This window comes from Chiroxiphia lanceolata, chromosome 4, assembly GCF_009829145.1.
Source record: "Chiroxiphia lanceolata isolate bChiLan1 chromosome 4, bChiLan1.pri, whole genome shotgun sequence".
Classification (NCBI taxonomy): domain Eukaryota; kingdom Metazoa; phylum Chordata; class Aves; order Passeriformes; family Pipridae; genus Chiroxiphia; species Chiroxiphia lanceolata.
The window spans coordinates 55,549,107-55,564,804 of NC_045640.1; the positions used below are offsets into that span (position 1 = coordinate 55,549,107).

The 15,698-nt window shown below is 37.5% G+C and overlaps 1 protein-coding gene across 1 annotated transcript in view; it reads right to left on the reverse strand.

The window, feature by feature from the left end:
* CCSER1 (coiled-coil serine rich protein 1) overlaps positions 1–15,698 on the reverse strand; it is a 641,015-nt gene that overhangs the window by 471,291 nt on the left and 154,026 nt on the right. Inside the window, exon 5 of the mRNA XM_032686628.1 lies at positions 1,821–1,941. Within this exon, the coding sequence (XP_032542519.1) occupies positions 1,821–1,941 (121 nt within the window). The remainder of the gene's footprint in view (positions 1–1,820; positions 1,942–15,698) is intronic.

Here is a 15,698-nt window from a genome sequence, read left to right on the forward strand (position 1 = left end):
TCCAACTATGATTATCAATAACTATAATCTACACAAGCAGATCAGGTCATACATGGACTTTGCATTCAAGTCAATGGAATTCAAACATGCCAAGGGCATGTTTGCATTGGGGACAGATGACACTGGGTTATTTAGACACAGGAACTGGGACCTGTTTTGCTGGATATGGAGAAAATTATCTACATGTAGAAATCACTGGATGAAATGAGGGATGTGAACAGTATGCTGATGTTTCATAGTGCTTGAGAGTTTTTTGAAGCATTCCTACAATTACTTTGAAAGTTTCTACATTTACTGAATCCCAGTTGCAAATTTTTTCCAGCGAGACAGTTCTGTTAAACTTCCAATATACTTGTCAGAAACATTCATACACTGATGCAGTTTCATATGGAGAAGTTCAAATACATTTAATACGTTTAAGCACAAGCTTGTTTCTGATTAAGCAGATTAATGTACTTGTTATTACCAATAAAGCAAAGGAAAAAAGAAGTCTAGGAGGTGTAATCATGCTAAACAGGTACCAGAGTTTCCTACTTTGAATTCATAAGGGATTATGAAGCGCTGAATCTTATGACAGTAGATGAAAAACCCAATCAAACAACACTGCAGGTTTGCCTTTCAGTGAAGAGAAGGCAAAAATGTTCTATACCGCTTGAACTAACCACAAAAATTACTCTGGGTTTCAGCACTGTATTTCACAGCTCATTAACTTTCCAACTCCTTGGTATTCAGAGAGCCACACAACTGAACCACTAAAACAATTAGATGCTAACACTATTTCAAACATTAAGTCATTGCAACAATACCTAGATGATAGGTAACATACTGTGTTAAATTTCACGTACACGAAGAGTAGATGAAATGGCTTTATCAACAGATTGAAAAAGATGCCACGGTCAAAGACAGACTTAAGTCACAGATCTGTAACAAGATCACATCCCATCTTATCTAATCCTCCAGTGGTGTTTCGGATGTGTGGGTTTCTTGGTGGTTTTTTTGGGGGGGTGGTAATAAGAGGATTGTTTCATTTTCTTACAGTAATAGGCATGCAAGCCAGGACTTCATAGACAAGTTCAAAGCTAAATTTGTATATACCAAGAGAAGTAGAAAACTAAACATAAATGTCATATTATCCATTGTCATGTTTTTAATTACCTTCCACACTTTAAAATGCACAGACTCCAAGTTTTTGTTGTGGTAAGGCCTTACCACTGTATTTGCCTCCTTTTCATGAGAAGAAAATTATTTTTATTTTCCAAGGACTCAATCATTAAGAAACAACCATCCTGCCTGGTATTGCAAGGCAAATGTTACTGTGTACACTGCGGTTATGATTCTCATCTAATGCAAGATATCAAAATACAGTCTAATTAATTAAATAGAAATTCTAATTAATTAAATAGAATTATGTTTTTGAAGATGCAATCATATCTTGTATCACAGAGGTAAAATAGTCACTGAAAAATACTGAAATATCTCAGATGAGCTGAGCATTTAGGAATTATGTTCTTTATAAAAATCAACTATCTGCAAGAATGAAAGGACTATTTAAACAAAAAGAATCATCTTATTACATCTGTTAAAAAGTCAGTTTCTCAGAGTATAAATGACCATTCCCTCTATATTACCAAAAGCCTTGGAAAAAATATAGGTTAATGAACAAAAGTAGCAGCCTAGCCTCAGGCCAGTTTCTACTTTTGGAAACACCTATGTAATCCCTGATGAAAGAGAAGGGAGGTGTATATGCATATCCACGTGAAGGAATCTGGTCTGGTATTTAAATTGCACTTGTAAAAGATAATGTTATTTGAATAACTCACTGTTTGGACACATCCGGCATTATCGTCTGTTCTTTTTTCCTTGTATCCACCGTTGGCTCTACAGGCGTAAGTACTACAGCAGCACATGAGACTATTGACTGGTACGAGTCTTCCCGGCAAACTGCAAAGATAAAAAGGATCTCAGTGTTGAAGAGTGAACTTGGTTTGCACTTTAAAGGGGAAAAAAAAAATAAATCCATTCATACTGTGATAAATACAAATGCAAATAATTAATCAGACTTCACTGTGGTCACCTGCAATGAAAATGCCATTGTTCTCCTCATTTCCTAAATGTGCTTGCTTGACACTTTTTTTTTTGACATTGACTGATCATGCACTAAGTTTTATCTAGCACAAGATCTGATGTAAGTCTACTCATTGGTGTACCTGAGTCGTAAAAGGACTTATATTTCATAAATGACATCAGAGTACGTTCCACTTCTTTGTCTTTTTTCATCACAGACTGAAAAAGAGAGTGGAAATAATGGATGGTTTCCAGACAAACCTCCAACACTCAAAAATTTCAGACTTTGTTAGAAAATAGATTTGAGAAAATCTGATTAGTGATTTATGTTTGTCTCTGTTATTACTCACTTTACTCCAAAAAGGCCAAATCCAAGTGGTCTAGAAGTGCTACCTGATGCTTTCTTCTTTTAATAAAAATAATCTATGTGTTGCCGTGCTGAATGCTATAACTTGATATTTAGAACTTGAAGAATGATCATGTATTTCAGCTGAGCACCTGGCTCAATTAAGACTAATAAACGCATACCCAAAAGTTTATGACCTCCAAACAGACAACTATATGTGTCACAGGTTATACATGTTTTAAACTCTAAACTGCATCATTATAATTTAGGTTTTAGCAGTTACCACTCCTACTGATTTTGAAGCTATGGGTTTCCTTTACAGCCAAGGTATACCTTTCTGAGATTTATAAAAGCTAGAATTAATAGTTGGTTATATTTAACAAAGCACAGCAGCTTCTTATATTATATCTGCTTCTACAAGGTATCATATAAAAACGAGAAGATATGTGGTGACCTATCTTTAAACAGAGAGTCACCTGGTAATTTATAACATGCAGAACTATTTTACAGAGGGCACACATGCACATACACATCCAATAACATAGCCTGTAAAACAAGAATAGCGACAAATTCTTAGCAATTCACCAGAAAGAACGTATTTTACAAGTACATAAATTTATGCAAGATTGGTATAGCTGGGATTGTTGAGCTATGGCATTTATTTATCAGTGGAAAACTTAGTTCAGAAGTCTTTCCTACCTTTCAGCCTCCACAATGATGTGCCTCCTTACTGCCCACAGACAACATACCGTTTGCATAGCCTATGCTCTCCTTACAAAAGCAGTAAAACTGGAGTAAAACTTCATCCATATTGCCCTGACTGGGTCAAGATCCACTGTGGTGTTGTTTTACTCTGAGCACTCGAATTACACCTTCACCATGAACTCAGCACACATCAAGAACACGTGTTCCGTGCCCAACAAACACCCTGAAACAGCAAATGGCGCTTCAAGGCAGCTACAAAGTAGATTTTAAGGAACAGGTCAGATTGGGGCTGGATAATTCTACAAAGGTCAAAAAAATGCAAAGATCTTTTTTGCTTTCCAAGCAATTCTGAACCATTTAGCAAGCAGCACAAGGTCAGCAGGAATACAGGCAGCTTCTGTCAGGAAGAAAACCTTTCTGAGAGTGCATGTAATTACATTTAACTCATCTGATGTTCTCCAGCATTGTTTATGCTTGTATTTTTAAATATTAATGTGCACACTGTGCTAAGCGACTAAGACACGTAAGATGACCGGTATTGAAACCTTAACTCCATTTTTTACCTTTGGAACCAGCGCAACTCGAAACTTTGTCACTGTCATAGACACACATCTCCAAAACATGGTCATACACAAAGAGAACTTGCTATATCGCCTACAGGTATGCAAGTAGCATATACATTAGAGCTTCAGGCATAACAAATTAAGATAGAACTAATGCAAAATATTATGAACCTGAGAAACATCATAAGAAAGAATGGAATTTCAGGTGATTTTCATCCTACTATGTTATGTGCAACCAGCAGACCATCTACTAGCAAGGTGCTATTTGCTAGGCACCAAGCAATGTAAAAAACACTATCTTCTCATTACAACCAGGGACTGAATATGTGCAAATAAAAACATTTATGTCTATTTGTCTCTTTATTTACAGTCAAAGAATTGCAAAAAGATAGGCTTTTCAGAGGGCAATACTGACATTCAGGACCTGAATTTTAATCAGAAACACTGATAAAAAAAGGGAGCATAAAGGATGAAGCAAATACATATTTTTCTGTAGAAGACCTGTGATACTGCTTGAATATCAAATTATTACTTTAGAACTTGTAAAAAGTTTCATGACAAGCATCAAAGTGTAGGGTTTGCCCTAGATCAGCCACTGTCCATCAAAGCAGTTACAAAGAAAGACAAAATAGGGAATCAAAAGTAATAAAGATGACACAGCTAGTCTTTACAGAAATTTCACAAATGAATAAAACTGTGAAATTGCTTTTGTTTAATAATTAATGCTATATAGGAGTTGTATAATCTTCTAATTTACAGCTGAAGACAAACCCAGTGGTCATCCAGTGATTGGAGCTAATGGAATTTATTATCCTCCCATTCTAGACAGAAGCACTATTTGGTCTCGCTTTTGAAAACCACTACAATTCCTCCTTTTTATCTCAAGTCTCTGTGTACACAGTCTCAGTCATTATGGGACAGTATAATTAACAAAAATGTCATGAAATAGCGATGGCACACCAGCAGGTAATTTTCACCTACTGGAGTGGTGCTCTTATTATCTGTTCATAACTTCCATTAAAATTATGAGAATGTGTTTGAATGTGGACTCTCAACTTTAATGTTGATGGAGATGAGCACTATTTTACTTAAGATTGCCTGCATTTTTCACTCCAAACTCAACTCTTAAACCCAGATTCCTTTCTACACTTTAATTTTTTATCTACAAGTGGCTTCTATTACCCCCGAAAATATCATTTATGATGTCTACATATTGTACTCTTCACGAATCAAAATCTCTTTGATCCTCAAAATATCACAAACCTCAGAATAACAATTACACTAAGGGATTACCCCTTTTAAACACAAATCCTCTCACATGTCCAGCTGGCTTTTTAACATCCAGTAAGAACTTTAAAAATTTAGCCTTCCCACATGAACTGGTAAGGAAAATTAAAAAAAAAAAAAGTAGAATTTTATATCATCTGAACTGGTGTCTGGCAAACCCACCAACATAATCAGCTGGCCCAGCCTATTTCATTACTCCTGACATGAGTGTGCAAGCTAACTCCATGCTCTCTACCCTCTGGGCCCAGCCATTCAGTTTTCAATATACCTCAATTCTCTGCTCACCCAGTTCAATCATCAACAGCTTGTCTATCAGGATTTTATGAGAGAGAGTGTTGAAAACCTTACAAAAGCCATGGCACACAACAAAGAAACCAATAAAGAAAATCTGCTCATCTATCTGCTACATTTTTACAATGGCACACAAACATGAAGTACATGTTGTAGGTAGAGGTTCATTATCACACTTGGTGTGATAATTCCCCAGAATGATGGAAAAAACTGTACAAGGTATCAACAACAACAAGGGAAACAATCAGCTGACTTTATACTACCTGTAGCAGGTTCTTTAAGAAACGAACATTTAGTAACTGAGAAGGTGTTATACACTGAATAACTTCTGAAATAAATTTGTATGGAAGTGAGATTGCATTTTTCAGTCCTTTATTCACAATTCAACTACTACATGAACAAGCTAATAATTGAAGTGAAATAACACAACTGGAGGAACATCTTTACTTGTGTTATCATTAAAGAAACATATTTCTTAGTGAAATAAAAGACACTACCTACCAATTACAAGTCAGGTAAAGGACAACTCTACAGAAAGGGAAAACAGTCTAACTTCACGGAATGCTATTATAAAAGATCCATACCACTTTTGAAGTTGCACAAGTTCTCCCCAGATTCTTCAATTTAATGAAGCATACAGCTTGTTTTCTTCCATTGCCAAGTGTTTTAAAAGTACCCCATATATTTATCACTAGGAGTGCTGGTTTGGATTTACCCTAGCTGGTTTAAGCAGTCCCACAACATCATTCACTATCAAAACAGATTTCTACATCTGGAAAAGAAAAACATTAGCTACCGTTTTTTTCCCCTCTGTTGTTTCTCTTGAGAACAATGAGAATGACTAATTAGACAGTTTTCTTCTACTTTGAACCAACCAGTGAAAAAATGTTAATTCCCTAAATAGTAGGACAGTAGGAAGCCTTCAACAGCTACTGAATAGAATGTATCTCTCCAGAGAATAAAAGGATTTTCAAGTTCTAGGGGTGTAATTTACATCATGTATTTCAAACACTTAATTGTACACACTTTTTCCCTTTTTTTTTTTTTTTTTTTTTTTTTGTAATTGAGGAGAAAGAAAATCTGGTTATCACTGCTTGCTATCAAAAAAAAAAAGTCTCCCTTGACACAAGATGCAAGTGATGGTTAGATGAAATTAACAGCAAGTACTACCTGCTTAGAGAAAACAGAAGGGAAATGTTCATATGCAGTGTGCAATGAAGCATAAGGGAATCGTGATACAGGGAGACAAAACCAGTGAGGTATTTCTGGATTTAAAAAAGTGGGGCACTTATCCTGACAATTCAAATATTTACATTTATGCCTATGAAGTTTAAAATAATCAGCTCTCATCATTCAAGAGACAGATCAAGTCTGGAAACAGTCACTGTTTTTATCAAAAAATCTTCTGCTTTGGTAAAAACCCAGGCAACCAGTCAGGAGCATGGAAGGTGCTAAATACTTTACTCTGAAATATCTGTCAGCTGCCACTGTAGAAGACAGAGGACTGAAGTGTGGGGGAGCAATGTCTGGATCTTAATATCCAATCCCACATTCCTTTTACTACAAAAGGTCAGAAGGGATGTTTTAATAACTCTGGAACACCAATTCTCAGTGCAGGCATCTACATCTTAGCACATTGTTTCCAACATGTGTCTCTGCCATGAAGAGGCTCAGGAAATGAGCCACACTGAGGTGGTCTGAGCAAAGGACAAGGAAGAGCTGCAAAATATGTAACCCACATGCAGGTTCTTCAGATAAGGGAAATTCAGGACAAATAACTGTTACACGTGAAACAGAGATTTTGCAAAAGAAAAAACCCCAAAACCAAGGCAACCAAACAAAAAAACGCCAACCAACCAAAAAGGAATAGTGGATCTGCTGTAAGTTCCTCTAGTACATTAGGACAAGTGAAGAGCTGAGGAAAGAAAAAGGAACATTTAAAACATATAACTCAAGTTATTTTCCTAGGAAAGCTGATGACACTAGAAATAGAATATAAGAGAGGATGTTGAAATCCAGTCGAATAACTGTGGTATGCCCAGGAAGAACTGTGATTAATCATCATGATAATCCCTTCCTGACTGCACAGGTACCTCCCCTGGCAGACTTGGGCCACTCAACAGGCTCAGAAAAGAACTAATGTTCCAACTTGTCTCCCCATCAACCCCAAACATCACCTACATGAAACACTTCAGCAAAACCAAGTGTATGATTTCAGTTCCATACGCTCTTTCTCAGCCCCAGAAACACAATAAAGTCTTTCACTACTTTGTTATTAAATCCAAAAGCCCAAGGAGACTTTCAGTCTCTAAAGCAACAAAAGGTCAAGGTACTTTGTGTGAAAGCCATTTTTGCCCGTCTGCTTAAAAAAAAAGCCTAATATTAAAAAATAATAATAAAAAAGCCTAATTTCCCTGCTGCTTGATTCTAGATTTGATGATGGTCTTTGGAGAAAAAAAGGAAACTAAATGGATCTCTATTTTATTATTAGTTCAACATTTATTCTAGGGCCTCTTGTCCCTTAGAAACAACTACATTTCACAATATTGGCCAAATAAATACTTAAGAGAATGAGAGTATATGCTCACAGTCCCCAAAGGGTTTGCTTTAATAATTCTGCAATAAAACCACAGGCCCAGTTCTTAAACACAACATAGTCACAATCAGAAATTTTGTAATAGCAACAATTACAGACCCATTATGGGCAAATGAATTACTTTCTATCAGGTTCTTATGTTTCATGGCTCTTTTATAGTATTCACAAAGGCTGCACACACATATCTGCTTTGTGCTATCTACACCGGCACGCAAATGTGAAGGGTACATAATGCAGTGTTAAGAGGAACCAGAGAATTCTTCTCACACACCAGCAGTTCTGCAGTGATTATCTGCACCCTTGTTTTTGTTCTCACAAGCCACTGTGATAATATGATAAGAGCCACCTGAGAAATTTGGGCCTAGTGACTTGCACTCTACGTATAAGAAATTTAACTGTAATCTTTCAATGTTCATGCTTAAGGAAATGCTGATGTTAGTGCTGATACTGAATGAAAGGGTATGCTCTGATCACATAAGGACCTTACAGACATGATAAGTGATGGAGAAACACTGATTGCTAAAACAAACACCCAGGCAATGGGGGTGGCCCACTCTTTGCATATTTCCTGTTAAGTACAATGTATTGACAAAAGGACTGCAGCTTGGTCTCTCCTGAGGTAGAGAGATGCCTCAGGGTAGCACCTTAACAGCTGTTCAGTCTTCTCAAGCAGCCTCTCCCAGCTTACACTGACTTGCAGACTTGCTTTAATAGAGTGGTTGTGTCTGTATTTACTAATCTCCCATGGATTTTATGAATCTGTTCAGTTGCTTACATTCTTGCACGAACTCCTAGCATTCACAATGTCCTGTAGACTTCCAAAGCTGAACTACAGGTTATGGGAGGAAATAATTCTATTAGTCCACTTGAAACTTGCCACCATGTAGTTTCCTCTGACTCCCTCAGTTTTAGTCTTGGAAAAGACAATTCCCCGTTCACCTTCCACTCAGGATTTTACAGGCTTCTTTTGGATACTTCGCCATTTCTTTTGCAGAATCTGCATTTGTTCCTGTATAAAACCTGTTGCATAGCTCTGGCCACCCTGTCGTCCTCTCAACAAACAACCACTCGTTGCTGCAGTTCTTGCAATGATGGATCATTGCACCAGGAGGAACTGTAACTGCATTTATGGAAAATTAAGTAGGTTACTTTTTCAGCTGTAACTACTGTACACCTAAAACATTCTAAGTATATCTCTTTGTGCTCGAGGCTGCTTCTAAAATACTTTCTTATTCACAGTGAACTACTTACAGCAAATATTGTTCCAAGCAGCCTACACAGAAACTGAAAAATCAACCTTTAAAAATAAAAGCATATTCTGTATACAGTAGATAGGTATTGCTTCTCAATGTCAAAAAGCATTGGTTTAGTGTTAACATTAGGACTTTTAAAATAACAACTAACTTTCATTAGCTTTTGGCAACACTATCAGTCAGGATGATGTCACAGGCTTGTATTTTTAGCACTGTAGTTTGTGACTTGTTTTGTGACGTGAGCATTAATAAAAATCATATGCATAAATGAGGGAAAGATTATAATGAAAGACTAATGATCTGAGCCCCACCAATCATACCTAACTCTGCCAAATTGCAGGAAGTCTCGTGAATATCTCAGTACGAATCTCCATTAAAATAAGACGGGGAGGCTCAGTCATTTGGTCTCAGTGCGTGGTAGTAATCACCATGTGATCCAAATAAGTGCATTGGTTTATTCACAAAGAGGCTTTGCAGATAACTGGTTACATTAATTTACTATAGGAAACAGCTGCAGGCAGGTTCATAGGGGAAAGAAGGCTGGCCCAGACCTCCTCTGTGTGTTGCATACTTCTGTTCTTGGCCTACATACAAGGCTGAGCTCTCAGATCCCTCGTCCTCCTGACTTACAACAGAGCTACAAAGTGCAGGGCTGCCTCACTGGGAGGCACACAAGGCATAGAAGCTCTCACTGGGTAGTAAGAAAGAAAAACACCATGGGTCCTAGGTGATGGAAGAAAACAGAACGGTCCAAAACTCTACTTTTCCAATAAGAATGGAAAAGGTATTATTGAAAGTACCAGTTTCAGATGGAAGCATAAAGCTGTGCCCCAGTAATAACCATAAGGTACCAGAAACTGGGAAACATTTGTCTCTCTTCCTACAGGACATGGAGGAAAACCCAATAGGGATGCCACCAGCCACAAGAGCTGGCTGCCTAAAAGTTCCTTTTTCAGCTAAGAGAAGAATAATAATTTTAGTTCTGGTTTTGATCACATTTGGGTTTCTATTTAAGCTATGTGATGCCTTCAAGAAAAGGAGAGAAACAGGAGTGACTGTGACACTAGCATCTTAAAAGGAGAAATATAAAAAGGCCTGCAGGGCATTTCCGTAGGCATAATACAAGTCCCTGAAGAAAAGACTACTTTAACAACAATATCCTCGACTGTCACTCACCACGAGTAAACCTGTCAAAACTCAATAGCAAGTGTTTTCAGGAGCACAGTCTCTTGGCTTCAACTATTATTCTTGGCCTAGCTGAAATCAAGACTGACAGGCAAGCAAGATTAATTTATTGTGGTTTGTACTGAATGGTTGTAGTCACAAGAAATTTATTTAAATAATTAACACACAGATAACCTCCAAAAGCATAGTTTCCCAAGATAAATTATTAAATAGAACCACAATGTCACCTCTCCTTGCAGACTCTAACAACAAAAGCTCACCACCAAAATTGTATGAGGCATTTTTGTTTTGCAAGATTATGAGGCTATTTGGATTTCTATTACAGTCGTATTGGCAGTCACTGGCGGGAGCACCAGGTACAGCTGCCAGCAGAGCTGTTCATCTTTTCAGTCACAGAACGACAGCCCTTGTCAACTCCAGTGACAAGCAAATCAGTGAGCAGTCCCAACAGCAGCACATTGGTCGTAGCTATTCCAGACTCATTCCTTCCTTCACGGAAGTCACTCACATACTGTATTTAAGAAATTTACACCCAACATTGAAGCAATTAGAGAATCCACAACAAAAAAGACCTCCCTCTCTTTTCTCAGGGAACACATCTTCCATATTTATTATGCAATGCAACCAATATATGTTACTCCTTTGCTCTCTTTAAGGTGTGCGTGGTTTCCTTCAAAAACAAAACAAAAAACACCCAATCAAGACACACACACACACCACCCCAAGGGAATTTTGCAATCGCTGTTTTTGTTTAGTGATTAAACTGCCCCAACTCTGGAACCCTAATTAGTTAATAACTCCAATATTTACCCACCTCCCTTGAGAAACTTCAAAATCAATATGTGCTTAACTGATATTGAGGTTTGGTTGTTTTTCTTAATGCTAAAAGTGTCAATTGTATGAAATCAGTTTTGCAGAACTATTTAATAAATCTAACAAAAACACATACTAAAACAAATCAACCTCTTCAGAAAACAAAAATAAACATTTATTGGGAAAAGTCAATTCCACCTTCTTCATCGGACTCTGCCTGGAGTAGTTACAGACCTGACCTGGGCTAAGCTGCAGCCTGGCCCCCACACTCACACAGGAAAGCAAATTCAGCCCAAACGTGTCTGCAGTCACTGAAGCATCATGCATAAGCAAACAGCTGCTACTACTCCAGCAGACTGCTCCAGTGTAACTGCAAAGCAGCAGAGAAATGAGGAAAGTAGGTAAAGCATCACCCACAGTCTTTCCACTCAGTATTCCAGAAGCAAAGGGATAGGCCAGCAGCACTTTGAGCACATACTGACAGACGTCTGAACCAAGAGGGGAAATAGAGAGGCTTTAAGAAACAGCAGGTGAAAAATGGGATAAGATAGAATACACAGCTTCCTCCTGTGGGCATCTACCATTAGGCACCCTCTAAACCTGGACATGAACAAAGAACATTTGTATGTTCACATGGCTAGAAAGGGAAGGTTGTTCAGTGATATGTTGTGACAGCAAGCAAAAGAGGGACGCTAGAAGACAACCAAGACAAGAATTTCCTAGGCTGCTCACACAGCTTTTTATGCAATACCACGGAAATGATGTTCACAAGCTGGCTAGGTGACAAGAAAGGTTAAGGGCAGTTATGAAAAGAGAATGGTATGAAGCCTCTCGTGCCAGAAAGAAAATGAGGAATACCATTTGTTGTACCTGCATTTTTAAAACTCTGCCCATTTACACAGCTTGCAGATTTTGCTACACTTTGTGATTATTGCATATGTTTTACTAGATTTCAAGGCCAAATGAAACTATTGGGATCATCTAATCTGACATGTGGCACATGTACATCCTGTGGTTCTTCCAAAAGTTCAATATTATAGTCCTGATGAAAAACTTGGAAGAGTAGAGGTCACTGCTACACCAGGTTTGTAAGTGATCCGAGGAGTTCTTCAAATTAATGGTCAAAATAACTGCATAATTTTTCCAATTGATTTTCAGACTGCTAGCCATATATCTATGCTGCCGATAAAGCATATGCCAAGGAATATAGATGCACCTTCCTGAAAAGCAATAAAACAATTGATCATTATGCTGATACCTTTTCACATTTTCTCTAAAAGTCTCAAATATTCTAAAAAAAAAAAATCACTAGGGCTTGAAATCCAATCAAGTTTTGAGGGCAATATATTTTACCTTAAAGAAAAATAAATTGAAATAGGAATAGGTTACACTTGGTAAAAAGGGCCAGGACAGGCACATCAGACAAGCTCAGCAATCTTGAGGAGCCATTAAACCAGAAGATTATAATCAACACTGTTTAAATGGAGCCCAATGCAGCCCTAGAAACAAAGATTAGCACTACACCAGTGCAGTTTTGGTTCAGAGCAAACCAGCAACTCAATGTGCTGCCACTACAAAGAGGTCCAACACAAGCCTTGGCTCTACCAATACAGAACTGGTGATTCTGAAGTCACTGAAGTCAGGCTTAACTTGGTTACCACCTTGCCTTGTAAAGATGATTGAAGGGTACACTCTGCTGTAGGTGATCTTGTATGGATGAAAATTCCAAACCTCCCTAAATAAGCAGAAGTCAAACTGTTAAAGGCAATTAAACTTTTTTTTTGGGGGGGGAACCAAACACTTAACATAAAATTGGTGACTGTCTGAGTTCGAACATATTTAAAATTAAGATTAATACTATTCTGAAAGATATGTGTTAGCCAAGTATATATCTTAAGGTTGCAAAGCATAACTCTGCAAAGTATAATTACTTTGCTATTTGGGAGATTGGACTTGATGAACTGAGGCCCCCATCTGTGAAAGTCACAAAAATTGGTTGTTCAAAGTCACACTTCAAGGGTGTGACATACATGCTTCAGTTACACTGGCCTGTCAGCCAGTGTTTTTAATTATACAAACACTCATGGCAAGCAAAAAAACATTAGCATGTATAGAAGTATTTGGGAGGCTGTTTTCTTTAAGAAAGTTATTTAAACCATTTTTCTCTTGATGTAATTTTCAAATCTGATACTGGCATTTACACTGCAGTCCCACAGAACTCAATGGAGTGAAAGAAGATCCATGTATCAGAAAATTACATGTAAAACTACAAATATTTTCTTCTGCATAGGTAACAACTCTGCATAACATGTGGATGTCTGTTAACTGTCCATGTGCTTGGCACCCATATGAAAATATCTAAAAAAACTTCAGAGCTGCCTGCCACAGGACAACGATGCAACACAGAGATAGACTGGTGCTGGAAGCAGAATAGCCAGATCTCACTGGTCTCCCTCCAGACCTGCATTACATTTGCTCTAATCTCATTAAACATCAAAAAACTTACCAATGAGGAGTAATTCAAATTCCTAACGTGAGTCAAATAAAAACCTAACTTGCAAAAAATTCAGTTGCTTCTCTTCATGTTACCAGTGAAGTTCTTCACAGAAGGCAATGATACAAGCCTATGAAGCAATGCAACAGCTAAAATCAAGCCATTACAAATTCATCAGTTTCTGTTCAGATTATACCAGCCATACCAGATGCAAAGCAAAAAAATGAATAAGTTAGTTTTCTTTCAGTGACAAACAACGATTTGGAAATTAACAAAACATACATTTGCATATTATCCCTCTACCTTGATTTAAACACCTTTCCTCTAGTTTTGGTTCTGATAAGGAAAGAGTGCCATTTAGTGGTCAGGTAGGTTTGCTGCACTTTTTAAACTAAATACAATAGTGTACTCTGACAATATTAGTACAGGAACTGCAAATAATAAGTATTGGCACCATTATCAATACTGTTGTTTTTACTTGAGGAAATATTGTAAATGTTTTTTGGACAAGTATGATTTAAAGCATGATTTGGAACCTGCATTGAATCTTTTTTTTTCTTTGTCTCACCCAACAGCAAAGAACTACACGTTCTTTCTCCTGCTCTCCACCAGGTGTTAATCTAGGCTATAAATTTTATGAATATAGAAGAGGATACTGGGAAATTCTGTAGGAGCTGGCAGGAAGATAACTTGAAAACCTGTTCCAGAGAAAAAGTCATTATGTTCTAAATCAGCAGAAGATGCACAGAAAATAGGAGTAAAACATACATTACTGATTTTCACTGGATAACACTCTACCTGAAGATAAAAATTAAATGGTCAGATTCACCTGGAGCTTTCTGTGGATTCAGCAACCTCACAATTTCTGAACCCAAGGTGAACTGGTTAAACAGAAGCAAAAAGATGAAAGCTCAATTCTCAAATTGCACCATTTGTCAAAGCAGATGAAGAGTGTTCATGAATATGGAAGACTGGTTGTGCATCTGTGAATCCAGCAAAATCTGGCCTAATGACTATTTAAATAGTGAGAACACATTCACAGCCCCACGTTCCATCTTCCCTTGGGAAATCTTCAATCTTTACTTCAGATGTCACGCCAGAGGCATCCGAGGCACCAGTCAAGTACAACAGGTCCTGCTGGAAGTTAGAGTGCAGACAGACTAGATTTCTAGAGGTACCTAAAAATTAAGATAAACAACTTTTTTCCTAATCCACAGTGATCCTGGAGACATGTTTTACTACGAGTAAATACTAGGGAATTTGGCCTTATATAAAATCAGCTTATATCCATCAGCCTTCACCGCTTGTTTCCAAGGGACAATACTCTCCTTACTCCATATTTTTATAGCTTGCTTCAAAAGGATGGCACACACAAACACCACACACAGAGAATGTCCACGCTCTAGAAAAGCTGTAACCTACATAGTGAATCAGAAGAAATAAGCTCCAAGGTCTCTAAAATGTAGTGCACTTAATGGCACCGTTCCATTCTCATCCAAAGGTCAACAGTTATCACTTTCACAACCTCATTTAAAACCTTAGCACTCACTGGAAGGAGTCCCACTAACTTCAAGAATACTCTGGATGCCAGGGTGCAAAGGTTACCTTTGTCTCTTCAAAGGGAGGGTGACGAAAATGATCTCTGGTATGCAGAGTATTTCCTTCCATTTTGGAGAACATGGTCACCAACCCTGGAACTTCTTCCAACTTGTTCTTTAAGTCACTGCGTATAAGAAGATAATTGACTTCGCTCTCCACTTGGTGAACAATTATGCTCTTAGCTGATTAGAATTTAAGAGTAGGCTTAAGATTAACACTTGACATTTGCTGAAAGCCCTGAAATTCCAAAACAAGAATTACTTGGAAATTACCCAATATTTTAAATATCATGTGTATGACTCAAAATAAAACTTCACTTTTGATAAAATCTTAAATATAAATGTTAGGTACTGCATTTAACCTACTAAAATATTCAAAATATAAAGATCCCAAAGGTGAAGGAAACATACTTAACACATCACCTTCCTCAAAAACACCTCTGGTAATTGTCCTATATGATTAAATTGTATCCATCAGTGGCATTTAAAACAGCTAGATGCTT